General features: G+C 36.3%; 1 protein-coding gene across 1 annotated transcript in view; it reads right to left on the minus strand.

Annotated features, from left to right (window-relative positions):
- The window catches only part of LOC129069486 (neuronal growth regulator 1-like), a 212,349-nt gene that overhangs the window by 163,870 nt on the left and 22,035 nt on the right, over positions 1 to 26,444 (minus strand). The window contains exon 3 of the mRNA XM_054572219.1: positions 14,512 to 14,663. Within this exon, the coding sequence (XP_054428194.1) occupies positions 14,512 to 14,663 (152 nt within the window). The remainder of the gene's footprint in view (positions 1 to 14,511; positions 14,664 to 26,444) is intronic.

A 26,444-nucleotide genomic window follows, 5' to 3' on the forward strand; every position in this document is an offset into this window, starting at 1 on the left:
AAGTGATAAACGTGACAATGTGCTTAAATGACCATGTATCTGATGGTGTTTTAGAATGGATTATAACAATTATAAGCTATACACACTATGATGATCATGAAGAACTGAAATCAATATTAGCTGATTTTTAATCTAGCTTTACATACACACACACACATTGTTAAATTAATCATCTCCAAACACCATAATAAAAGATAGCAGTTTATTGTTTTCCATCGATGAGGTAATCAGCCAAATTTTTGTTTGAGATTGTTCTGTAAAAAGTTGTCACTTTGCTGCATTTTCCTCTAAAAACAACAACAATAATAATAATAACATAGCATACTATGTTTCAAAATAATTAAAGTTTAGACCTACCTCACACTGAACTCAACTATTATAAATTACAAAGGGTAATAATGATGTTCTTTGTGTTTAAAGAGAACACAAAGGAGTGATTTTGAATCACTATCGGCAGAATACTAGCTAGAAGCTAGTTTCTTTCTTCTTCTTCTTCTTTTTTTTTTTAGTACCAATACTCTGTCTAAACTCCTTAAGCCATGATTATCTTATCTAGATGGAACACTGCATTACATTTTGCCTTTCCTCACTCTCTTATTGAGCCTAGATACTAAGTTTGATCTCACAACCTGCCATACTGAACAGAGGTTGCTATATGTTTCTTCTAACACTTCTCTTTCCCTACATTACCATTCAGCAATGAGTAGAGTGTGATATGCACAGGCATTTATATTTATTTGCAGATTAATAAAGAGGCTGGATTTGTGCTAAAGCAGTTTAGCTTTCTCACCTAGGAAAGTACATACTATGTCAAATATTTCACTGGAAAGAAGGGACCATAACTAAATTGGTAAAACTATCTTTACGGGCTGTTTTCCAAGAAATGAAAATCATTTTTACGGTTAGCTATCAGCTGTAACTGTGACATTACTAATTACATGATTCTCTAATCAGAAAACAATTTGTTATAAATGTATATAGAGAAGTTTTCTATGGGTTCATTCAGGGGCAAGAGTATTTAACTTTATTATTGTATGTAGATATTAAAGATTTTGCTCCAAAGTCTCTTTGGAGAGCTTTGTTTAGCGTCTTGTATAGTTTGAAGGAAAAAGAGATTAGACCAAACAACTACAGTGTACATTAGCAAATAGATTAACAGATTAACAGTGTACTAGAAAAAAATTAGGGGGATATCTTAAAAAGTTAAAAATCTCGTTAAATAGTTCAGTACTAATTGTTTTACTATTTGATCAGCACAACAGATCAACAGAGTGAACTTAGTGCTCTTCCTTTAAGTGAAAATTGGCACAGCATTTATGGTTTTCTAGAAACATATAAGGAGGTAAACTATAGTCGTATGTGTCTGAGGAGTGCCACAGTGGTAGAGGAATTAAGGCTCAGACCAAACGTAGCCTTTATCTTCGTAACTGGGGTTGCTTTAGTATACATAAGGCAGCTTAAGAACCAAAGTATTACAACATTCCAATAATACTTATATGTCTTTTTTTGTCACTAACATTTTAAAACTAATCAGTAATATATAAAAATAGATTTTGGCTGATGGCACTTCTATAATATGGCAAAGAAAGTATCGATTGCTTACAAGGCCTTTTATGAGCCATCATCTGCCTTTCTCCCCATTCTCATCTTTCCACGTTTCCTTTGGTTGCCCTCAGTGCTCCATCCATATAGAATTTCTTTTATTCCTTAATAATTTCTCTCTCTCTCACCCCCTCCCCTTTCTCTCTCTTCTCTACAAATAGACCACACTTTGTGGTAACTATTTGTGTCCCTAGCCTCAGGCTTAAACATAACAGTCTTCAAAGGTTAGGAATCAAGTCTTCTTAGCTCACCTCTGTATATTAAAGATAGCACAAGACTAGTGTTAAATGGTCAATAACTTGAGTAAGTGAATAAATACTAAAGTTTTAAAATTATGACATTAAGTCTCAAGGTATGCAGCCTATGAACTATAGTTTTCTTATTGTAAATAAGTAAGAAGAATGTGAAAAGAAAATAATTTAATCTTTTGGGGGGGGTGATATAATACAAACTGATTCCACCTATGTTGGAAAGCATTTTAATAGGTATTCCACCTCCCTTGACTCTAGACAGATTAGCAGAGAGATAACACTGGGTCTGAAATATATTGTGGTGTTAATGTAAAATGTTGCTTAAAAATTAATGTAGAGTGGGAATGAAACATGGTGGTAGTCCATTTTAGGAGGACAATATTTTGTTTTGCAGCAAATGTAAACAAGGAATGTTGTGTGTTTGTGTGGACACTTAGGTTTATCATGAAGACAGAATAAAATCCCAGGTGTATGAGGGGGCGTTACATGGGTTTGAAGAGACTAAATCAAATTATCACTACTTAACAATAAAGTTCAAGAAACCGGATATAATAAGAGGGATGGAAGCTATGAAAGAAAGACAACTAATTAATCCCTACTAGCCACCAGGTGCTTTACATATATATTCTGTTTAATGTTAAGCTATGTCCATTTCTAAGTGAGCAAATAAAAAAACAAGTGTAATAACAGCTCAAAACTTCTTTATAATTATATAATCTTATCATTAATTTTAATTTTAAGTATGTAAAATAAGTGCATAAAGATAGCATGTTCTGTGTGAAAAGTAGTTTTGTGAACAGGGTTGATGCTATACAATTAATATGTGGTACAATGAGGTAAACATAAAAAAATAGAAATGCATAATGAAAGCCTGTTATGGTCTGGAAGAGTATGTGTAATGTTTCTTTGCGTGACTCTTAGAAAATGTTCTAGAAAGAAAGAGAGGGAGGTGTTGTCATAGAATGCAATGATATGGAGACCTATAGAAGATTTTTTTGTTTCCACTACAATAAACATATTCTTGTTTTATCTTATGCTTCTAGAACTATAAAATTCAATGTGTTTCTTGGCTTTTTCTCTATTTAATAGCATAATATTACATTGCCTTATTTTTCCCTCATTAATTTTCATTTTCTCTAAATTTTAGTACATGTATCAAAGGGTTAGAACTCTTCTTTTAAGTCAGAAGAGATTCCATGGGAAAAGCAACATTTTCTCAAATCTAAACAAACATAAAAATAAACCAAATATCCTTAAGCAGCCAATTCTGTGACTAAGAGAATATTTTTAAAAAGTAAGCATGATTTTTCCCCAGGAACATATGAGAAAATCTTCCTGCAAATTTCAAGCACAACCAAGTTGCTTCCCAAATTGGCCATTTGCACTCCAGGGCTGAAGCTGAAAGTGCACAGAATTGCCTGAGTAATTCAATTGCAGGCAGAATCAATGCTAGTGTGAACGCTGCCCTGGTCAAAGGTTGGCCCTTGGGCTGCAACTTAAATCAATTTTGGGTAAGCTAAGTTTGATTACATTTTCAGTGATGAAGCTTTCAAAAGCAATTTTGAGCTTGCCTATTCAGGAACTGTTTAGTTGCTTCTCAAATCTATACTCCTGGTTAGAGAAGCATCTACCTATCTGTTTTGGTAATGATTAAGTCCAAGAGTTGAGGACAAATGAGAGAAAGAAAGGAAAAAAAAACAGGGAATAATTCAGAAAGCAGAACATAAATAGGACATGAGAGTGCCTATCTCTAATAGTGTGTGAGACAGTAATGATTTTTGTCTTTTTGAAATACATATAATGATGACAAGGATAAGAGGGGAAAAAAGAATCAGGGAACATGCTAACAAGGAAAAGTAAATAATAGATGGAAGATTATTATGATAGTAACATGTGGCAGTCTAAGAATATTTTGGCATATAGGACCCATGCTTCCGGGTGCTGCTGGCAGGAGGGATGTTGGGGAAATACAGGTGCTTCTGAAGTATGAAATAAAATTGGTGTAACAAAGAATGTCAAATCCGAACTCCTACAGGCAGTATGTTAGCTTGAGAGAAATAAACCCTTTCAATTTATCTTTTTCCAACAGAGTGAAGCCTGCAGAGTTGTGCAACAATAGCTTATGCAAGTCTTCTTAAAAATATATTTACTCAGCTAAATAGTTTGATTATAGATATTATCTACATATGGGTAAGCATGTTATTATATCATAAACTACAGTGCTCCCAAGATGTTACGATTTTTTTTTGAGAAAATATAAATTTCCCTATGGGTACAGCCACTAATTCTTAAAACATAAGCTATTATTCTTCCAGTTTTAGGGAAATATGTTGTTAGAGCTTGTCTTACAAAGTACTTCAGAAAACCCGTGATTCCTTGTAAATGGACTGAGTGATACTCTAATGGTTCTTTGACAAGAAATCTGATCTGCCTCACTAATTAGGCTGCCCCACATATGCACTAATTTGATTGATTAAAAAATTAAAGAAAGGAAACCGAAGAGCATGTGACTGTCTAATAACACATTTTAGAGCGGAGTAACCAAGGTTACCTCTTTTCCTTAAAACTGCTGGAAGAGAAAACTTGGAAAAAAAAGTATAGAATTGGGAAAAATCCAACCTACTAAAAATGTCTGGCCACGCCATAGGTGAAATAACATTTCTGTGCAAGCAAATCTTGCTTGATTTGTTCAAATCTTACTTAAGTATATATTGGGCAGGTGTCTAGTTTGTGTCTCTGGAGGGAAATCCTGAATGAATTATATTTATAAGTAAGGAAATCCAGTCCACGCTGCATGGACACATTCAATGAGGACACGGCCTTTTCAGTTGCTTTCCCAGCAGTTTTACAGCTACTGAAACAGAATTTACAGCACTTTAGAGAAAACATGGCCCATTGAAATATCATTGCTTTCACAATTAATTCTTTCTCTTGTTTCCTAAATCTGGAACACCAAAACAAAGGAAAAAGGGTAATTTTACTTTACTTTCTCTTTTGGTGATCTTCTCTATTAATTATGCTTCACATTGCCTTAGGAGAAATACGAAGTTTTATAAAAAATACCACTTAGCACTTTATGATAATCATTTTATTCACACATATTCTTAGATCTTATATTAGGGACCTCATTTTCACTTTTTAGAAAAAGAATTGCAGCACAGAAGAGGAGGTGGGAGAGTAGCTCGGACATTATCATACAATCAAACCATTAGATCATACTTCAAGTCTAGTCACAGCAGCAGAGAAAAGAGTGCATGCTGTGTAAATATTCTTGAAGAAACTTCTTAGAAATAATGAGAGGGGAATCTCTCAATGACCTCTAATACAGTCTGTCAGAGTAAAGACTAGCAAAGGCACTATTGAAACAGAAGCTGGTAATATGATTTTTTAAGACTGGAAATGTTGGCATATTTTTATTTTTTCAAAGTCTTAATAGCCACAATTCCCATATATACAGGGTCACGTTTTGGCCTAATTTGTTATAGGATTAAAGTTTTGTGAAATAAAACAGTGAGCAAAAGTTCGATTCTAGTGCCTTTTCATAGGTTACTGGCCAACAGAATTGAAACTACGAACATAAAGGAAATTTCCCTGAAGAGCAAAATTCTTTGCAGAGATGACAACATGATTAGGCCAGCAGTGCTATTGAGCTAAACTTTATGGAAACTCACCACAGCACAAAACACATTAAAATACAATTTTTTCTGTCAATAAAAATCATTTTGAGTTCAACAACAAAAATATACAGAAGGGAAATATTGGCAGCATTTCTACTTTGTTAAGGAGTAAATGTAACTATTTTAATAACAATCAATTAATAAATGTTATTTTAAAACATATAGATTTCTTAGAACCTTAAAGCATTTTAAGTGAAAGAGAACTTGGAGATTCGTTATCCTACTCTCCTGTTTTATGGATGAAGAAACTTAGGCCAGAGAGTCAGTGTTTTACCTAAGTATCTACAAGTAAAGGCTAGAACTTAAACTGTCTCACTTCTAAGCTAGGGCTCCCAATAAAATTTTATGGTTAAATTTGAAACTCCTTTTAATTTTTTAATGTATCTTTTGACACCTAATTTCCACAAAGCTGATACATTTCAAGGCTGATCAATGACAGTGGCAAATACCAACACTCACTTTGCTCTTTGGTATTTACTGACTCTTTGTCAGTTATAGGGACATATGTGCAGTCCTAGTAGCTTGAGGATGCAGCTGTCAAAATGCCTCTTAACCTGAGAGAAATACATTAGTGGAGCAATTAATCTTGTACAACCCTCTCTATCAACCTGATCATTTTTTCCATCAGTGCAAGTGAATGCTTATGTGCATGGCTGATTTAATTAATAATTCTAACAAAAAAGACAATATCATAGTGATATACATAAGTGCATTAATAAATGAATCAAAGAACCAGTACTGTTCTGGGATATTCGGTGAGATAAAGTTACACAGTTATTAAGGCGATGTAGATCTGTGCCTCGTTGGGTTTACCCTTCAGTGTTTAGATTTTACATAACAGAGAAAAGAAAATGAAACTAACAATTAAATAGCACTTCCTTTGGATTAGGCACTATATATGAGTCATATATCCTATCTCATTTAATCCTCACAAATATCCTATAAAATAAGTTATTTTCCCAATTTTATAGGTGAGGTAACTGAGGCTTAAGGGCTGGGGTTGCGAGAACTGTCGGCATCCTGCAGTGTGGAATTGTGGTTTCAAATCAGGTTTGTTTGAGTCCAAAGCTTTTGGGGGGTACAGTGGAAAGAACACTGGAAGTAGGGTAAGCTAAGTTCAGTTCTAGCCCTACATCTGCACTGACAATGTCCAGCTTTGAGTTCTGACTCACCTTTGGGCCTCCGGTCCCTCAGCTACAAAGCAAAATTTTAAACCAGAAATTTTAAAACCAAATTTTCTGGAACTCTATGACTTCTGGCAGGCCTTAGGGTCATGGTGTCATTCGATATAAGAGGAAAAAGAGAGAATTTTCCAGATTCACCATCAAATCAACCAAAGTAAGTACAATTTTATATTTTTTATATAAAAACGTTTGCATAGGTTTTATTTAAGGAAAGTAAGAAATCCATTGTTTTAAAAAGGTTGAAAAAAATTGACTAGGTAATACCTGAGACTTACTCCAGCTCTAACATTCTGACAATTGACATGGGTTGCTAAAGCTCTGTTAGTACTTGTATTTGGTCCTCACTAGTGGCAATTTGGCGAGCTGGGCCGTCACAGGTTCGAACAGTTATTCTGTTTCAATATGTTGGATTACTCGCAAATGGCACTGAATGACCATTTTGCGTCTGGCTTCTTGAGAATACACAGAAGTTCTAGGTAAGGTTGGGGAAAAAAGAAAGTCCTCTTGTTTTACTCATACTCCATTGCAGCAAATGTGTTTGCATCGGCAACTGGTTGGTTTTACAATTATGTCAGTGCCTGTGTATTGCTGTTTAGTAGTGCCATTCGATAAGCTGATCTAGCTATATCAAAATCGACCTGCAACTGCAAACCTAATTTTTGTCGAATATTTATTACTAAAACACCCTCAAAAGTCTTCCTCTTAACATAAAGCTGTAAGGATAAAGCAAGTTGCCTCACACAGCATGCTGTCTTCAAAAATCACCAAGTCTAAATTTATTACTGCCATCTCTTTTAAGTTGCAGGAGGGGAGATCAACTTCAATCTAAAACATGAATCATTCAGATTTGTGGTATCACTTTTCACAGGAAATCAAGGTTCGTTATAATAGTCAAAAATAACAGAGCCCATACAATTGCTAACTGGCATGTGGGACATTTGAAGCCAGCAGAAAGATGAAATATTACTTACAAGGGCACAGCTGGTTCTATATTCAACAAATCAGTCAAAAAATAATGTTTGCCTGCATCAGTCAGATCTAAACAGGGAAACACTGTTATGCTGCCCACATTCTTACTTTCTGTAATAGTCTCTTCCATTTTCCTTTTGGATACACACACACACACACACACACACTATACTCCGTGTGTGTATGTATATGTATATATGCATGTATATATATGTATATGTATATACATGCATGTGCATGTATATACATATACATGTGTATGTGTATAAATTTTAATCTCAAAGAGGAGGTGTCCATCAAATTAAGCTGACTGGGAAGCAATATTCTCTAACATAAGAGATTTTCCAGAAAGTTAAATAGCTAATTGTATAAAGCATTTAAAATTGGAACTTCATTATTGTCTCCACAGGGTTGCTAAGTCAGGGAAAAGACCATTTTGGTGGGTCCTTTGAATATTTTATGTGTACTATTTCTGAGACAAATGCTTTCTTATTGGAATAAATGTGCATGTGTACATGCACACATACACACTCAAGAAAAGATGTCTCTACATCATCTTTAAGGCTTATCTTCTAGCAAAAGATTTGACACAGCACTTTTGAGAACACATTAAAGAGGAGGTTGGCATCCACACATTGTAATAATATTATTGTTATCTATTTGGGACTATAAACAAAGACTTTGCTAATATTAAAGCTAGAATTATCCCAAATATTTTCATATATTGGGTCTCAGGGGAAGTTTGTATTAAACTATATGCAAACTGTAAGCACATGGTTTATGTAGCTAAGATTTCCTCCTTCTAACTGTTTTTCCTTATTTCCCATCGGATTATGAGCCCTTTAATACGTGTTCTGTAATAAATATCTGTTCCTTTGTGAAAGTGGGAATTGAAACATATATAAAATATCTTGCTTACATATGTGACTTTTATTGGTTATTACATTACTGATCAAAAGGTGGTGTACATTTGATGAATTGGACCCATAGATGGCAGGATGGGACCATTCAGTTCACATTCTTTAAGGAGAACACTTAAGCAAATCATCTCTTTCAGTTGCTCAGGTTCAGGAAGCAAAACACAGTTGAAAATTAAAATAAAATACCAAATAATTATGAATCCCAGTTTTTTACTTAATAAAACTTTTTTCTATGAATACTTGGCATATTGTATCCATTATTAATTTTGTTAAAACACTTCTTCCCTGAGGATGATCTACAGTGACTGCAAAATACTCATATTCTCTCTTTCACATACACACACACAAACACAAAGAGGCTTTTTAAACACAGACATATTTCAGAAACTTCTGGGCAGATAGTCTAGATGATGATTCATTGTATACTAGTTTTGCTGCATTTTTTCACTATACAATTTGTTTTCTCCTTACTGACAAAGTATATACGCCTCTTGAAGTAGTTACATAGATGAAGTTGCTAGCTTCTGTACTTGCAACTCCAGTCCCTCTTATAATTACAGTCTAAGGTTTACAAGCCATGGAAAGCAAAGACATTGCAGGTAACTTCATATAAAATCAAACACTTTATTGTTTCTCTAGGACCCAAGAGAGATGCGAGAAAAGAGACAAACTGGAATGAAGGAGGCTTGCAAAAAAAGCAAGAAGAATGGCAAGAGTAGTTCACCAAAGGCAGGGATTTCTGCACCCTTTTAGGTTAGGGACTTGTTGATAGGTATACGGTGACTCGGCCTTAAAAAGCCCCAATCTGGCCAGCTGCGGGGGCATCAAGGCAGACCTCCGGCCTGCGGTCTTCCTTTCCTAGTCCAGCCTGTGGAAGGGGAGATAACTGCTTGTGTCTCTGCTTCCTCATCTCATTTAACCTTGATTCACAGCAATGTGACATCTAGTGCCAGTTTTCTACAGAAGCTGGTCTGATGAAGATCACCAATAAGTGTCAATGGTCAGACACAGTGGTTGATTTTCAGTCTTTCTCTGAGCCAACGTAGCATCAACATTGCTGGCTTCCCCTCTTCTCACCCCGGTCTTCTTCCATGGGTTCCACAGTACTGATCTTCTGCCTCTCCATCAACACATGCTTCTACAGGATGCTTCTCTTTCTCTGCTCAGTCCTCCGTGATCTTCTCAATATTGATTTTGCTTGGATTTTGGCCCTTGCCCTTCTCTTCACTCTACATGAGCTTTATGAGAAATATTACTTATACTCATAACTGAAACTGCCACCGCTATTGTGATAACTTCTGAATCATATCACCTTTCTGGACTTCATATCCAGCTACCTACTGAACATAACTTCGAACTGAATATGTCTAAAATTAAACATTTCTTTTCCTTCAATCTCTACCTTCTTCCCAAATCTAAAAGTGTTCATCTTCCTATTATGTTCTATCCTGGCTAATGTCATCTAAAGTAAATGTTGGAAGTTACCTAGATTCCTGCAATTGCCTTTTATTCTCTCTATATTTGGGAGTTACCTAGAGTCCTCCAATTCCTTTCCTAGTGTCTATTCGTGAACTCCTCTCTCTTAATTATCTTTCAATTCTCATTCCTGTTGCTCTTTTTGTGCAATTATCTTCTTTTGCCTTTAATATTGCAAATGTAATAAGCTGGGTTTAGCCCTCCACATTAACTAAGAACATTTTTCAGAAACTAAATCTCTTTATATCCTTTTCTTTTTGGCTTTCCAAAACTAGGGGGATGAAGTCCAAATTCATTTGCACCCCTTCCTGTCCTAATTCTACCAACTTGTGCAGCCTCATCTCTCAACATTCTCTTCTTTTACCTTTTACTCTAATCATGTCTTCAAATGTGTCAGTTTCATATTGCCATATCAATGCAGTTCCTTACTAAAGAATTTCTCTCATTCTCTCTCTTTCTCCCTCTCTCATCACCACTCCCACACCTAGGCTCAACCCAATCACATCCTTAGTTCAAGGGTCATCTCCTCTGTAGCTTGTCCTGAGTCATTAAGACTGACTTGATCATTCCCTCATTGTGCTGATGATTGTTGTGGAATAAATTCTGCAAAGTTCTGCCTCTAAAAATGAGACAATGATGGCTAAAATGGTATTTGAGTTGTCTCCGTTATAATGTGCATAGTGATATTACCTGCTTCAGAGGACAGTACTTCCATGACACTCAAGGCTGAATTATCAGCCTTTTCTCTACTCTAGTACAGTACAACTGACTATACTGCTTTACAGTTGCCTGTGTTCTTATCCCCATTATCTCATTTGTCTAAGAATTATTTGAGGATGGGACTCCAATTGTATTCATCCTTCTCTTTCCAGCATCTAGCATCTAACACAATGCTTTGCACATTGTAGGCAGTACACACACACACACACACACACACACACACAAACGCATATACATACACTTGAAAAATGAATGCTGTTATTGAATGAATTTCCTGGGCCTCAAAATAGAACAATTGGTTCAGTTCTGCTTTTACTTTTTGAATCCCCCAGATGTATAAAATTCTAGTCTCCAACATCACATTTAGTCTGCAATTAGTGCCACAAGGTCTGGGTCAGGCACTGAACAAGAGATGAGGTTATAAGCTAGAATTGGGATATTATTTCAAATTTGCATGCTTTCTTTCTGGCTTGCCAGTAAGAATTTATCATCTAAATACTCAATAAAGTACTGGTGATCAGTCATCAGATAAAGTCAGCCATCTATATACAACTTTTTGAAACAAAGAGAGTGATCTTGGAGGATATAATATAATAACAATGCTTAACATTTATTGAATGTTTACTTTGATACAGGATGAGTGATAAATGCTTTATATGCATCATTTCATTTAATTTTCATCCTTGTGGGAGCTATCATTGCCTCCATTTTATAAATGAATTAACTGAGGCTTTGGCATTTAGGTAACTTCCTCAAAGTCACACACAACTGATGTGGTAAAACTGTGGTTCAAGCAAAGAATTTCTTGATTCCCTTTATGTGAAACATTCACACTAAAACATTTACATAACAAAAATTGCTGCATTGCATATTGGACAGTGTTAGCTATGACAAAGCTCTAGATTACAGTTTATTGTCTTTTGTCTTCTTGGTGACTTAGAAAATGTAGTTTATTACAAACTAGGAGTAGATTATAACAGCCTTGGGATTTACCCTAAATAACTATGGGTGGGGAGCTGATTCCCAGCAGATAAGGCTCTGCTGAAATGCTATTATCAACCAGTTTGAGTGTGTGCTATATATAAGCACTATGCTAGGTAACTCTCATTTTTTTAATTACCCTGTCTTTAAGCATATTAACTACTCAGAAATACAAACTCTGGAAGCAGGAAGATTTTCTTTTTCATGGCATGTTCCAAATATCACCATGTATACTGGTGTAGACTCTAGAGCCTACTTTCTTTCTCCTGGATAAGAAGATGGTCAAGTTTGTTTCACGTACTATAGAAATAGTTGATCTTCAGTAATAGATTTATTTATATATACGTATATATATGTGTGTGTGTGTGTGTGTGTGTGTGTGTGTGTGTGTGTATTTATATAAACAGATCATAGGCCAGTATTAGATCATCTTAGACTGGCTTCTAGTCTTGGATCAGTTTAGAAGTTGAAGACCCTCCCATTCATAGATCTTGTAAAGATGTGACAGGAGTTCTTATCAAGGGACGCATTGCTTTCATTCCAGCTGGCACTGTAAGTATTTTAGGAATGCTGCCTTTCCCCACATATAGTTTTCAGGTTCACTATGCCTGTGTTGGATAACTGCACCATTCCAAGGAGATTTGAAATACCATAAAAATGTGTTTAAATGCCCGAAGTCTAATTTTTGTATATGTTTTCAGTTAAACATTGACCCCATTTGCCTTTCATATACTTAAATTTGATATCTGACATATATTGTTTGTATGTCTTCTTAACAAACATAATTTGGTGAAGAGATGAAAAATATATAAAAATAATTATTGTACACAGAAAGGCTTAATTCAATAAGATCTTCAGATGAGGGCATACAAGAGTTCTTATATATGGATATTTCTTCAAATTTCCAGGGCTGTGTTCATAATTATAGAGAATATTTACATATAATGTCTTTATAAACAAGTAAATCAAATCACACTGGTATTTCACAGCACCTCTACAAACAGGAAGCCAGTGGCAAAGAGAGAGAGAGAAATCATTGAAGTCCATTCTGAAGATACCAAGTTTAGAAGTCTTTTGAGTAGTGCTTCACTTCCAGATGATTGTGTTAAGGTAGCCAGAGTAAAACACTTAAATAAGTGACATTTGTTCCTAATTTGTTACATTCATTGATACTTCAGTTTTGAGTATTAGAATGTTGCTTAGAAATTGAAATAGCAAAAACTTAACATGTTATTAACTCAAATTTTTCTTTACTTGGCATTTTTAATTCAGTTATTCTTTCAGATTCTTGAATATTTAAACCACTTAAAATATTAATAACATACCAAAGAAGTATCAATATTTACATTAAATTGGAATTCACACTGCTCTATAATATTTTCAATGGTTTATATTATTTATAATTACACTAAATATATCATCCTTATGAGAGAAACTCGAGCACCTATTGTGTTGTAAGCAATGTTTTCCTTTCAGAGTGGCGATGCTAAAAAAATTAAGTACACGTATAGAGGACTCATGGGCATGGACAATGGTGGGGATGGACTGTGTGAATAGGGGGCGGGGCAAGGGAGAGCATGGGGAGGAAGCAGGGCAACTGTAATTGAAGAATAAATTATTAAAAAAGGAATAAAAATAAAACATTAATATTAAGCTGAAAAAACGAATGATTATTTTTATTAACAAGTTGTTACATTCATTTAGCATCAGAAGTTCCTAAATCATAATTATTCAAAGTTCACAAATCAAAAAACTTCTTATTATGATATATTGTAAGTACTAAGACTATTATATACCCCATCCTTATTTCTGAGAAATGAAAATGATCATGTCTGTGATTAACTCCACAATATTTGTGTTTTTCAGAGACAGCTTACGATCACAGGATGATTGCATAAATATATACACCAGGTTTCTATAAAAATATATGAGATAAGGATGATTCAGCTAACTTTGTGAAGCTGAAAAGATAGTGTATTCTCTGTCATCTTCTTTGAACATGTGGAGAAACATTACATTTTCAAATCAGGGCTATTTAATGGTATAACACTCTTTTGGTGATTGAGCTTCTAAAAAGCACCAAAATAAACTACAGGAAGAAACATTACAATAGGTTGCTCTCCCCTCAACTCATCCTTGTGTTGAATCTCTTTTTCTCATTTCTAGTCCTTAGGAACTAAGGTACATTATAAATGTAGTCTTTATTTTAGTAAAACCTTAAGCTGTATTCTAAAATATAGTTTTGAGTGAAAGTGTTCTCTATATAGATAAAATATTTTTGTACATGATCATTTACTTACTATTTCATTTTATTTATGGCATGTGAAATTCTTGCTATTCCCAGATTAGCATCCAAGGAAAACCAGTCAAGAGTAAATTCAACCCAAATCAATCCATGTTTCAAGATACTATAATGCATTTTTAAAAACAGAACAAAAAGCCTTCACCAAACCAATTGTCTTTATCCAGAAGACATTTGTTAGTGCGTTCTATTATATAAGCCTTTTTTTTCTTTTCTCAGCTTTAAGACATTTTTCTAAGCACATGTAGACTTCTGTATAGATTGTAAAATTCTAAACACATACTATTTTGTGGCCAAGTTCTTCTGTGTAAGGAACGTGTCACATCAGGCCGAGTCTTAAAATGAATATATCCTGTTATGTTTTGTCTCTACTGATGGCAAGGAGCCAACAGGCCCATGGGGGCATTTTGGCAGCACTGTGTTACTTACGGTTGAGAGGCAGGCTCGCATTGGTTGTGCCTAGCTTGTTGGCCGCCACACAGGTGTAGTTGCCGAAGTGCTCCTGTGTCACATTGGTAACCGTGAGAATGGATCTTGTGCTAAAATTTTGAATAAGAATTCCTTGTTGGCCATTGAAGAGCCTAGAAGATAAAATAAAATAGGTAAATATGTATTATAAATATGATTTCCATTTTTATCTTAGATGGGATAGTAATGGCATCCTATGGGAAGTTTTGCCAACTGGTGAATATAGTACATAGTGAGATAATGTTGCAACTGTATTTTTCTTTCATTAGTAGACACTGGCAGGAGAGGCTATATGACAGCTGTAGACCATTATTATGGGGTTATTTGCACTATTTAAGAAACTGAGCTGATATATACATTTGCTAGTTATACATTGTTTTGTATGTTAGAAAATGAAACATACCAGAACGTGGCATCTCATCTGTTAGAGTCGAAAAAGAGCAAAAGGAATTAAGTATAAAGAGTCTATTAAAAGCACAAACTGGCTGGGATATGTCAAGAACCATTTCAGATGATATTGTTGGTTAACTGCCATTAAAGTTAACCCTACAACTGAGATAGGGTGGTTCTGAGTTCAGGGTCAACACCACTTTACCGCTGCCCTGTATAACCCAGATGCGGTATAGTATTGAGGATAGTATTTAAAGGAGAGTCTCATCTCTGCCGTATTTTAGGAATGTGCCTGGGAAAGCCCTTTAACTTTTCTGAGCCTTAATGTAGGATTCAATTTTACCGGATTCCTCCCAGGCTCCCCAGTAACCTCTCTGCAGACTGTGGGCAGAGGCCCTCGTTCTCACGGTGGCTGGTATCGCGTTACCATTTCCAGCGTTTGCCAGGGCCACACCTGCTCACTCTTTTCCTGAATCTACACTCCGTCGTCATCATCTCATTTTATCTCTGCCACCTAGGGCTTTTCCTCCTCATTTAATCTTTACCTAGTCCTCTCTCTCCCTCTCTCTGATGCCCCTTAAATGACTCTCTTCTCTTTCTCTCTGCATGTTTCTTTCCAAATTTTTATGAGATTACAAAGCCAAAAAAAATTCTTGAATTATTCTCTCTCACAGTTTCTACACACATAAGTCTTTTCAACCCAAATAAATTCAATTGCTTTAAATTCCTCAAAAAGCACAGCTATATGGACCTACTTTATTTTATATTTGAATCCTATGTTGCACTTAATGGTAGTATCCTAAGTAAATACTAAATAGCCCATAGGTCAATAGAGTCTGGGTGACGTCCCCACAACACTGGGATTAGTAAGCCCCTGTCAGTGGCCCCTTCAAGAAATGCTCTCTCATGATGAATTCTGCTATAATGAAGATACCAACCAGCTGATAACTTCTCCTTAACTAACCCCTATGTTTATTGTAAAAAAGATGTGCCAGCAACACTTGCAACATGCCAAAAGGCATGTTAGTTTTACCTCTTTAATGTGTTCAAGTTTCAGTACTACATATTTCTTTAATTCCTAAGATGCTAATAAATGGCATTCCCCTGAGAGTTTAGGTTGAAGTCCTTTGCATTATGTTATGTGACTTGCATCTGAATTTAGATAAGATATCCTGCAGTTAAATGCAGATTCAAATCAGTAGCCATGCTTGATTACTCTGGGGATTACTTATATTTCACGTACTGGCTGGATTCGGCTTATCTAAAACTCAAACTTTAATCAGATTAATAAAACTTTGGGTTGAAAAAGTGTTGAAAAATTTAAATGTGAGCAATAAACCTAATGATCTTGAACTGTGACACAGAAATTAGGGCATAAAATATTAAAACGATGGCAGCTTCTACTCATCTCTCTCAAACTACAAATCTATCAAAATTTATGCTGAATTCCCACAGTGATTATTGCTCATTTTTCTATATTGTATTAATAACTTGCTTGTAAACCAATTATTTTCTTATATATTTTAGAATCCCAGTTTTATTGTCCTACGAGCATGAGCCTTGGTCTTGAATCAATTTGTTCACATGTATGCTGCGCTCTGGAGGACGCAGCAACTCCCTAGACTACTAAATCCCCATTGTGCCTCGTCGACCACACCAAGATTCATTTTGTTGCTAGAGAATTGAGAAAAAAAGTCAGTGTCTTCATTTGGCTAGACTCTGGGGACAAAATCTCAAGGGAGGATATTCAGTTACTTCATGGCGCTGTGTGCTTATCTTCCTTATGGCTGTCCCTCTAAACCAGCTTCCAGTTCTCTGCCCTTTAATGTATCTGATGTCTAAACCACAGATGTTGCTAAATCACGCATCGTATCCATGTTCTGCATGTCTAGGCCCATTTTTGGCTTCTGGCCAGCAGTGCACATTAGTGCTCTAACCCCTGTTGCTCTGATCAGCCTAGCAGGTGATTATGGCCAATAAAAAAGAAAAGTATCTTCCCTGGGGTTATGTTCTTCCCTCTAGGGAAAGCTAGCTCCCTGAGATTACTGGAAAATCCAAAGCTTCTGTTCTGATATAGTTGGGAGTTTCAAAAATGTTGACTCCTCAAACACCACTTCAGAGCTTATCTTTGCCTGGTGGATGGCTGCGACAGCCTCTGCAAAGCTGACCTTGAGGGAGAGTGACTTCTGAGGTAGAATGTATCTCTTAAGAGTGTATTTCTGTGATTTTCCTGCAGGTATCCTGGGGGAATAAAGGACTTTCTCGGCTATATCAATTCTGAAAATAGTCATTTAAATTGCTCCAAAGATGAGCTCTGTGCTGTGTGATTAGGGTCTAGGCTGGGCAACACCTGATCTTTGAAGACTTTTGAAGGCCTTGAGAAGGTCGAAGCCGAAGATAAGAATCAGACATACAAACATGTGCTTAAAACAAAGGGTATCTTAGTTACAGTGGAGGCCCTGTTAAGATGAACACATCTACTCTTTGTTACTTGATACAGAAATTTGAGCCACACCAAGAGGTCCTATCAGTATGGCCCTAATGTCATTTTACCCCTTGACTAAAAACAAATAATAAAAGAGCTCTTTAATTGATGGCGCTTTATTCCTTAAGAAACATATTTATTCCAATATGGTTGGAAATAATTATATTTTCTGTAAATATAATAATTCTTTTTATTAATAAAAACATAGAGTTGGTGAATTGAATTGTTATTTTGTGTTAAAGAAAATCCTTGATCGTTTTCAAGCGTGTACGTTTGAGCCAGTTCACAGACGATACTGGCCTCATAGATTTTCAACTCTGTTTCAGACTTGTTTGAAACCAGATTTCCTTGCCTCGGTGATGTGACATCTAAAGTGACAACTCAAGCAATAGTTTATAATATACCTTTCAATAAAGCCAGAGAACTAAATTCAGAATATTGCCTTATTTGGAGTTATGTACCTTTTTTTCATGAACACTTAATTCTTTTGAGTTCTAAGTGAATCATTCTTGTATTGACTTAGATTATAAAATGAGAGATTTTTTTTTTCTTATATTCCTCTTCCCCCTGAAAGGAGAGAGAAACTAGTTTCATTGAGATAGGAGTTAAATATAGCATTTCATTCCTCTGCAATAGATCAGCAGCCTGTGGTGCTTGTTAAGAAACATGTAGCCATTTTTATTTTTTCACTTTTTTGCCACTCAGCGGACCTCATAGCTATGAGATTTTTCTATTACTCTGGTTTCCTAGCCTCTGCCAACAATAGGCGTTTGTTCTATATCTCTATAATCTGAAAGTTTGTGTCCTCCAAATTCATGTGGTGAAATCCTAATACCCAGAGGTGTTGTTATTAGTCAGTGGGGTCTTCGAGAGGTGCTTAAAAGTCATGAAGGTAGAACCTTTATGAATGGGATTAATACCTTATAAAAGAGGCTCCAGAGAGATCCTTAGGTTTTTTTGCTATGTGAGGATATAACAAGAAGTTTGTGACCCAGAAGAGGATCCTCACCAGATATGCTGACACTTTGACCTCCTCAGACTTCCAGCCTCTAGAACTGTGAAATAATTTTCTGTGGTTCCTAAGAGACCCAGTCTGTCATATCATGTTATAGCAACCCAAATGGACAAAGACACGTACTGAAGACCATTGGCCTTGATCTGCTTCCTCTGCCTTTTGCTAATGCCTCAAATCTGTGAACAGCAGGCCATTTGCTTGCCAACTCATAACTGACACAGCCTGATCAACTCACCAGTTCTGAATTAGAGTAACTGCTTAGGTTTTCAAGTGTCATAGACAGTATGCTAATAACTAACATTACTTATATTTCTGACTCATGAAATGTTCGTGAACTTTGCAGTCATAACCTCTCTCAGTCAGTAGCTATCAAGGATGGCCAGGGGAGCACACAGCAACAGCACAACAGCAAAACTGACCACATAGCCATTGTCACTGATTGCTAAGATTGCAGAAATGAATGGAACAGCTACACCGAACCTCATCCTTTTTATTTTTATAAATTCAGCCTCCCTTGACATTTGGGGACTTTTATTTACTCACAGCCTTTCCATATCAGCAGTAACAATACATATTTCTAGAGATCAAACTTTCAGGTGCAAATAGTCACAGAAAAACTTCATTGATAATATAAGAAACATATATGAAAGTATCAGACAGCAACATTTACAATATTAAAATAACTTGGAATTGGAATGGTAGAGGTATTCTCAAATAATAATAAGCCTTTCATAAGACTAGGATTGCGAGGGAATATGATAATAATATATTATGTTGTATAAATGGGTAAAATTAATATGGTCTTATTAATTAATCTTTTAGCATAGATGAAAGACAGTACAAGAAGGAAGGTAGTTCTTGAATCATACAAGTAATTTTTACAGAAAGAAATGTAGCTCCCAGCAATTGAGTGTAGGTTTATGGAGCTCTAAGAGGTGTATGAGCTAAAGATATAACTGAAAAAAAGATTTAGAAAAAATCATGGGTAATGGTGAGGCAGGTTAGTAAAAAAGCAGGAAAATTCCCTAGAAAGTAGAATGAGGAAATGGAGACAAATTGCTGAACAAATGACTAGAACAGCTAAGCAATTAAGAGCTACATGATAAATCACAAGACTCTATCCTCCCTAACCAAAGATACAGGTGGTGTAAATGGCCTTAGCCAGGGAGATAAATAACAACAACAACAAAGATTATCCAGACTAATCCAAGAAAGAGATGAAACTAACCAGAGATTGATTCTAAACTCCATTATACACTTATTTTAATACATTAGCATCTAAATGACACAAAAAGAAATTTAATAAATGTTTTGCTGAGATCCTCCCTGGGACCTCCCTTAAAATTCCCATCTATAGAAAATAGATAAAACCCTCAAGACAAAGGATGCCAGTGCACACTCGTCTTTGAGTGAGCCCTTGCCCCTTCTCCTCCCTCTCCTCAGGCATGTACTTTGTTTCTTCTATCCCAAGTTCCAAGAATCTCTATGAGACTGCACCCAGGGGAGCAACGGGCAGCAGTAGCTGGTCCTGGATTTACCCTCCTGATCCTGTCACCAGGGGTCCTTCCTTTGTCTCACTGTTCCAAGCTTTAATAAACTCACTCTTACTTTCACCTGGACTTGTGTCTTGAAATTTGCCTGCATAATTTAAGAACCTGGAGGTCTCCTGACATGCAAAGGGATTAAACTATGCAGGGACAGAGCCAGCCTGTGGTGCCGAAGCCATCTGGTAACAATGGTAGAACTTTGATAAGGTCTTAATGGCAATGAAGTTCCGTTTGTTCATCAAATAATGATTAATTGCCTTCTATGCTTAAGACACTGATTTAGAAACCAAAGTGAAGGAAAGGCATATGACATAATTACTATCTAAAGGACCTTAGCTCCATCTGAAGACTTGAAGGTGAGAATGAGATAGTATATATAGGTCCAAGGGCACAATACATCTCATAATGCCTCTCTCAATGATAGAGTTCTTGTTTACATATATTTTGTTTCTAAATCATGGCTGTACTTCCAGTCTTCTCATTGTGGTACAAATGCTTTCTGTGTATGGAAAATGTTAGCTGTTCTTAACACATGTATGACTAAAGTAATCTAACATAAAAGTTTTAACATTGTACAAAAAAGATTGATGTTAAGAGTATGGATAGTGTAGGGTAAGTGGAGGCAGTCTGGCTTTCTCACCCAGGTGTCTGGGTAACTAAGGGAAGCAGTTTCTCACAACTTTGAAAGGGTCTGATAGAGCAGTGTTCTCATAGCCTTGAGTCTGGGTCCGATAAACAGTTCCCGTAACATGAAGTTGGCTCACACACACAGCTCATGGATTGTTACTTAACTTTTTGGCCTGAGGCTGGCTTTGCTTGTGTTGGTACTTAAGGAGGTATGGACTTCTGTGAGTGGGGCGCAGACACAGATATGCAGGGGGAATTTAAGGGCCCACACTGGGTTCATGCAGAGGGGACAGGTGACATGCAGTGTGACATGCAGCTTGCAGCGTGCGTGGATCATCCACCCTTGAATAAAGGCATGTCAGACATCCCAGTGGCTCTGTGAACATTCTTCTGTCTCTATAAATACCCTGAACCTGTCTGGTCTTGAACAGTCACAGCACAGATGGGATGATGATGTTCAGAAAACATTTAAGCATATTCAAATGTGTGTCAACTAATCATCATAACAAGCCTAGGAAATATGCATTATTAGACCATTTTACAGATGAGAGAGAAGAGATTTTAAAATACTAAGTTAATTCATCTTGCACCATATGACAAGTGGCAGAACCAAAATTCAAATGCATGTCTTTTTACTACTGGTATTCTCCCAAAACATCTGTTGGTATTCAAATCATCATGTACAAATGAGAGTATGGTATTTGCCTTTGGAGCAACAAGTCAGAAATCACCTTTGTTCAAGGAAATCAAATAAAACCAGTGGAAAAAAACAAACAACTAAACAAAATGTTATGTGACATCCATTCAAGGGAAAGCCAAGTTCAATCAATGGGGTGAATCTAATGGGGTAGGAAGTCAAAGAAAAATGTAGGGTTCAGTTCAGGGAACTATCTGGAGATTTCCCTGAACTCTTAACTATCTATTTGGGGCTAGTTATGCCCTTCGATATAGCTTCCTACAGAGTCTGTCTTCTGCCTCCAACTTTTCAGGCTACTTGCAGTCTCCAAATGAGAAGCAAGAAATGAGCTGTTGCCTTCCTCCTTCCCCATACTACCTCCCCCCCCAGCACACAAACCTTACTAAGCAATTATTGCTTGTTTTCTTCCCCTAGGTTCACTAAATATTTGGGTGGTAATAAATCTCTCCCTATAGCGTACATGCAATATGTAACGAGAATGGCAGAAAAATACAACCCAGACAAATGGCAAGAATGCAATATTTTTAGGTAATTCCAAAAGAGTCTCTAAATTCAAGTGCTAATCATGTTACCGAATTATTGTGTTTTCAGTGATTTGGTCAAATCATCATCATAACATAAAATATTTCCCTTGGTGACAGAACTTCTTTTGTAAGTTTCCATGCATTAGTATGATTATGGAACGCAACTCTATTAGGACAAGGTTTCTGGTTGGTATTGTTATTCATTGTATTCCAAGCGAATAGCTTAGTGCTTGGTACTTAGTAGGTGCACAGTAAGTAATTGTTATGTGCTTGACTGAATAAATGATGTTTTCACATTTTAATAATTTTTAGTTATTTCATCTGTGAAATGGGAAAAATAAAGCCAGTCTCAAAGTGTTGAGGTAATATTTTTAAACATATAAAATGTAATATCTATGCACATATATATCAAATGAAGTAGGCACTAGATATATGATAGGTGTTATTATTGTTTAATGATAGAGTCTGTTTCTGAGACAGAACAGATACATTTTCTCTCAGATGGCAGCAAAATATTAAATATTGAGCACACAGGAAATTATTTTTAAAGAAAAGATGTAGGAGAGTGACTGAAAAGATCAGGGCATCATGATTTTAAGATATGCCAAACTCAGTATCAATTACATGTGCATTATCAACCTCATCGAGGCTTTTCACAGATGTGCAGGGAAGATAAAAAAAGTTAAAAGGAAGAGTAAGAAACTAGAGAGAAATGAAAATTTATGTGAGCATGCTGCTATAGCAACCTATTGGTTTTTCATGTTGCTTGGTACTCAAGGCTCAAAAACAATATGATATCAGTTATTCCTAAGAACAGACTGAAGAAGATCATGCATCACTGTTTTAGCCCCAAGGGGTATCTATCTTTAGTTGCACATTTGAATAAATTAATGTTATTATAATATATTAGGACACTTTAATGATTTAGACTTTATTAGGCTATTTAAAATGCATGTCTTATTTACTTTATCAATTCTAATGAAATCAATAATTTTAGATTAGAGACCTTTGGGCTGCCTTTCTGTGACAGTTTGAATCAGTACCGGAAAGATATTGCCTTTTAACCCTACTTCAAATACACCAAGTCTACAGTGCAGATGTCAGTCCTCTCCTGACGGCAGTGAATCTTGTATCCCTGACAACCCGGCCTCTGACTAGATTTCTCTCCTCTGCTTGAGCTGCTTTTCTAACATCAAGGTGTCCATGATTTTAATGTCAGATTTCACCCTACAATATACCAGCACAGCCATTTTGCAGAGACCACATTCACAAAAAAAGAAATCCTGGGGGGTTGGACTTGAGCAATAGAAACCAGCTTCCAGCAGCCCTCAACTTAGGATGGCAGGATGAATTTGTACTAATATCCTCTTATGAATTTAAAGCGTATTCAAATAAGAGTGGCTCTACTTTATTATTATTACAAAGCTACCCAACACCTTCTTACAATAGAGTGTATTCACACAACAGTGAACGGGGCAGAATCTTCACTCTCAGGTAGATTCTAGTGTACAAAGAGTGATGGAAGGGTGAAAAAGGTGAGTACGGTTTAGTAAGTGCTTGATAGAGTTAAGTTTATGGGGGTATTTTTGGAGAGCTTCCATCAATAGTTTAAAAAAATAGTTTCCCTGGAGAAGGCGACATCTCTGTTGAGACTTAAAGACTAGTGGAATAAAGCCAGCCAAAGGTAACTAGGCATAAGTGTGTGTGTGTGGAAGAGGCTTATTAGAAAAGGGATCAGTGTATGAAGAGGCCTGAAAGACAAAGATCATGTCACAGTTTGGGAATTAAATATTTCAGATGACTATTGTTCTTCTTGTAAGAGGGTAGAATGGCAAGATTCCTAGCCAGAGAGGTAAACAGGGGCCAGAACAGGAAGACAGGCTTACCATGTAATATTGTGGTATTAGGAACTTTATTTAAGGACGATGAAGAACCATTGAAGGGATTCAAGAATAGAGTGATAAGATCAGATATTTATTTTGAAACTGTAACTATCAATTTAAGGACACAAGCACATTCCTACTGTGTATGGAATGTCCCTACTGGGACTGTGTACGCAGTATCATATGGAGCAGCAAGAGCAGAGTAGACTTTTTGGTCACCATTGGCAATCAAATTTGGAGTCCCTGTCAGTCATGACAGTTATGTCAAGTGCTATGTCAAGACTGAGATTAATGGGATATAACAAGAATGCCTTTAGGAAGGGCCTGGAACATTCCAAACCACAAGTTCGGACACTTGGATAAAGACTCCACCTGGATACCAACATGAGTGGGACCTCGTGCCCCTGTGGCTATAAGAACTCAGAGATCTGACCACCCGGTGCTAAAGCTTGGCTGTACCAAGGGTATACTCGGATCCCTGCCAGACTTCCTGTCCACCAGACATGCGCCACGACTGTAAAAACCTCGCTTGAGACTGAGGCCTGTATCTCCATCTGCAGATATGGCCAGTGACCAGGATTTGGGCCTATGCTCACTGTGCTCATTTCTATTGTGTAAGCTTCCCTTCTCTGCGTGTAACCTCTGTGAAACTCAGTTGGCTCATTGCGAGGTCTCCCCTAATAAACCTGACACTGTGGAAAGACACAAATATGTGTGAGTGACTCTTTTTGAAGACATTCGCTTGTTCACGATAAGTGTTAACATCTCTGTTTCAGTGTGTCACACACCAAACTCAGCCTGATCCATCCCAAACCTCTTTTCCTGTGTTCCCAGCCTCAGCTAATGGTTTTGTCATTCACTTGTTATTGAGATATACAATTTGGAATCACATTCAAATTGTCATTTCTTTTGGTATCTAATCAGTCACTGAAATATACAAATACCACCTTTTCTCTCTTGCTAACTTTTTTTCTTTTAACTGCATGGCCAATACCCTAGTGTCAGCCAATTGTATATATTTCCCTTCCATTCCTCCCAACTGCTCCAAGAAACAGTTTGTGAGACAGGGAGTGGGTCATTTTATTACTTGTGAAAAGGCCTTCAGTGCCTTCTCAATGCCTGTGGAATCAAGTCCAAATGTCTTAGCATTACATTTAAGACCTTCCAATTCTTGCCTGAAGTGCCTTTCTAACCTTACTTCTTTTCATATCCTGTACCACAGGACATTAAAAAAAAAAAAAAAACTCTCTTCAAATAATGTTTACATGACATTGCTCACATGTCCTTGCCTGCGATTATTTCTGATCCCTTGCAATGTTTGGAAAGGCTGTTCACCGTTTGGTGTCCGACACAAACGCTACCTTTCCCCAAAGCACTTGTTAATATCTTGATTTCAGCTGAACGGACCCTTGCTGTGCACCTTTACCAAACTTGGCTTAGAGTTCCCTTAGGATTTTCTGACTTAGTACTTAGTTCATTGTGGTGGTTTTTATGACGAATCATAAACTCTAAGTCAGGAGATGCATCCTGGAGACGGTCCACTTTCAGCATTGCCTAACTAGCCCCAAGTTTTAAATAAAATAGCATGAATTTATGTGTTACAGAGACATGTGCTCTCTGGTTCTCAGTAGTTGAAATGCTCCCACTCGTTTCACATATTTCCCTTTACCTTCCCGGCCTCAGATGACAAAGTCATCACAGGGAAGATGGATTTGTACTGGTAAGACTCTAGTTATTTTTGTAAATCTTTTCTTATTGTTCACACTATTACAGATGCCCCATTAAAGAAGTGAAATATCAACAGCATGGAATTAATAAAATAACAAATAAATAAATAAACACAATAAAATAATAATGAGATAACATTAAAAATTCAAATTCCTTTAATGTAGGAACTTATTTCCTTCCAAAATTTTCACCGTATCTCACGTAGAGTGCCCGATGCATAATGTTGAATGAAGAATAAAATATGAGCTCAGCAAGGAAAACCATCTTTAACATGGGGTGGTAATAAAGTTATTTCCAGTACTATTCTATATAAAAACATGTCTCTGCTCACTCTTGTAAGAACGGCTTTGCAAATAAGAGTATGAGACAGGAGAGAGAGAGGAGAGATTTATTTTTAGCCTTTTCTGCTCTTCTGAGTAATCAACATTGTGGTGTAAAATCTAGATGAAGGATATTCAGACATGAGTCAGAAAATTAAGAGTTTTTTTTTTGGTTGTTTTAAAAAGAATTGTTTTATTGAGGCATGATTGACATATACAGAACTGTAGATATTTACACAGGGTTTGGCAAATGTAGGTTTAAAGTTGTTTGTATGGAAAGTAACACAGTATTTAGTAAATAATAATATGAAAATAAACTCTGTGTTTCACATACTCACAAATGTAAACCTACTGTTGCCTCACCCTGTATTGTACATATGATATATACAAAGCTGGTTATATATTAGGCATAAGTATACACTTGTGAAACCATCAACACCAAGGCCATAAGCATATTCATCACCTTCCAAGGTTTCCTAGAAATTAGATTTTACTCCTCATCATGTACCTTGCTTCCACAAGTTGTTTAACCTTATGAGATACAGGATCTTTCCCCCCCTCAAGTGTAATCCAGTTAAAATGATGCAAGGAATAGGTATGACTGTATAGAGTGAATTATATAATGTGTGAAGTAAGATTGCAAAGTTAGCATGTAAGGTAAAAGTTGCATGTTACATG

This window comes from Pteronotus mesoamericanus, unplaced genomic scaffold (genome assembly GCF_021234165.1).
Source record: "Pteronotus mesoamericanus isolate MK-2021 breed Mesoamerican mustached bat unplaced genomic scaffold, CSHL_Meso_final contig_105, whole genome shotgun sequence".
Taxonomy (NCBI): Eukaryota; Metazoa; Chordata; class Mammalia; order Chiroptera; family Mormoopidae; genus Pteronotus; species Pteronotus mesoamericanus.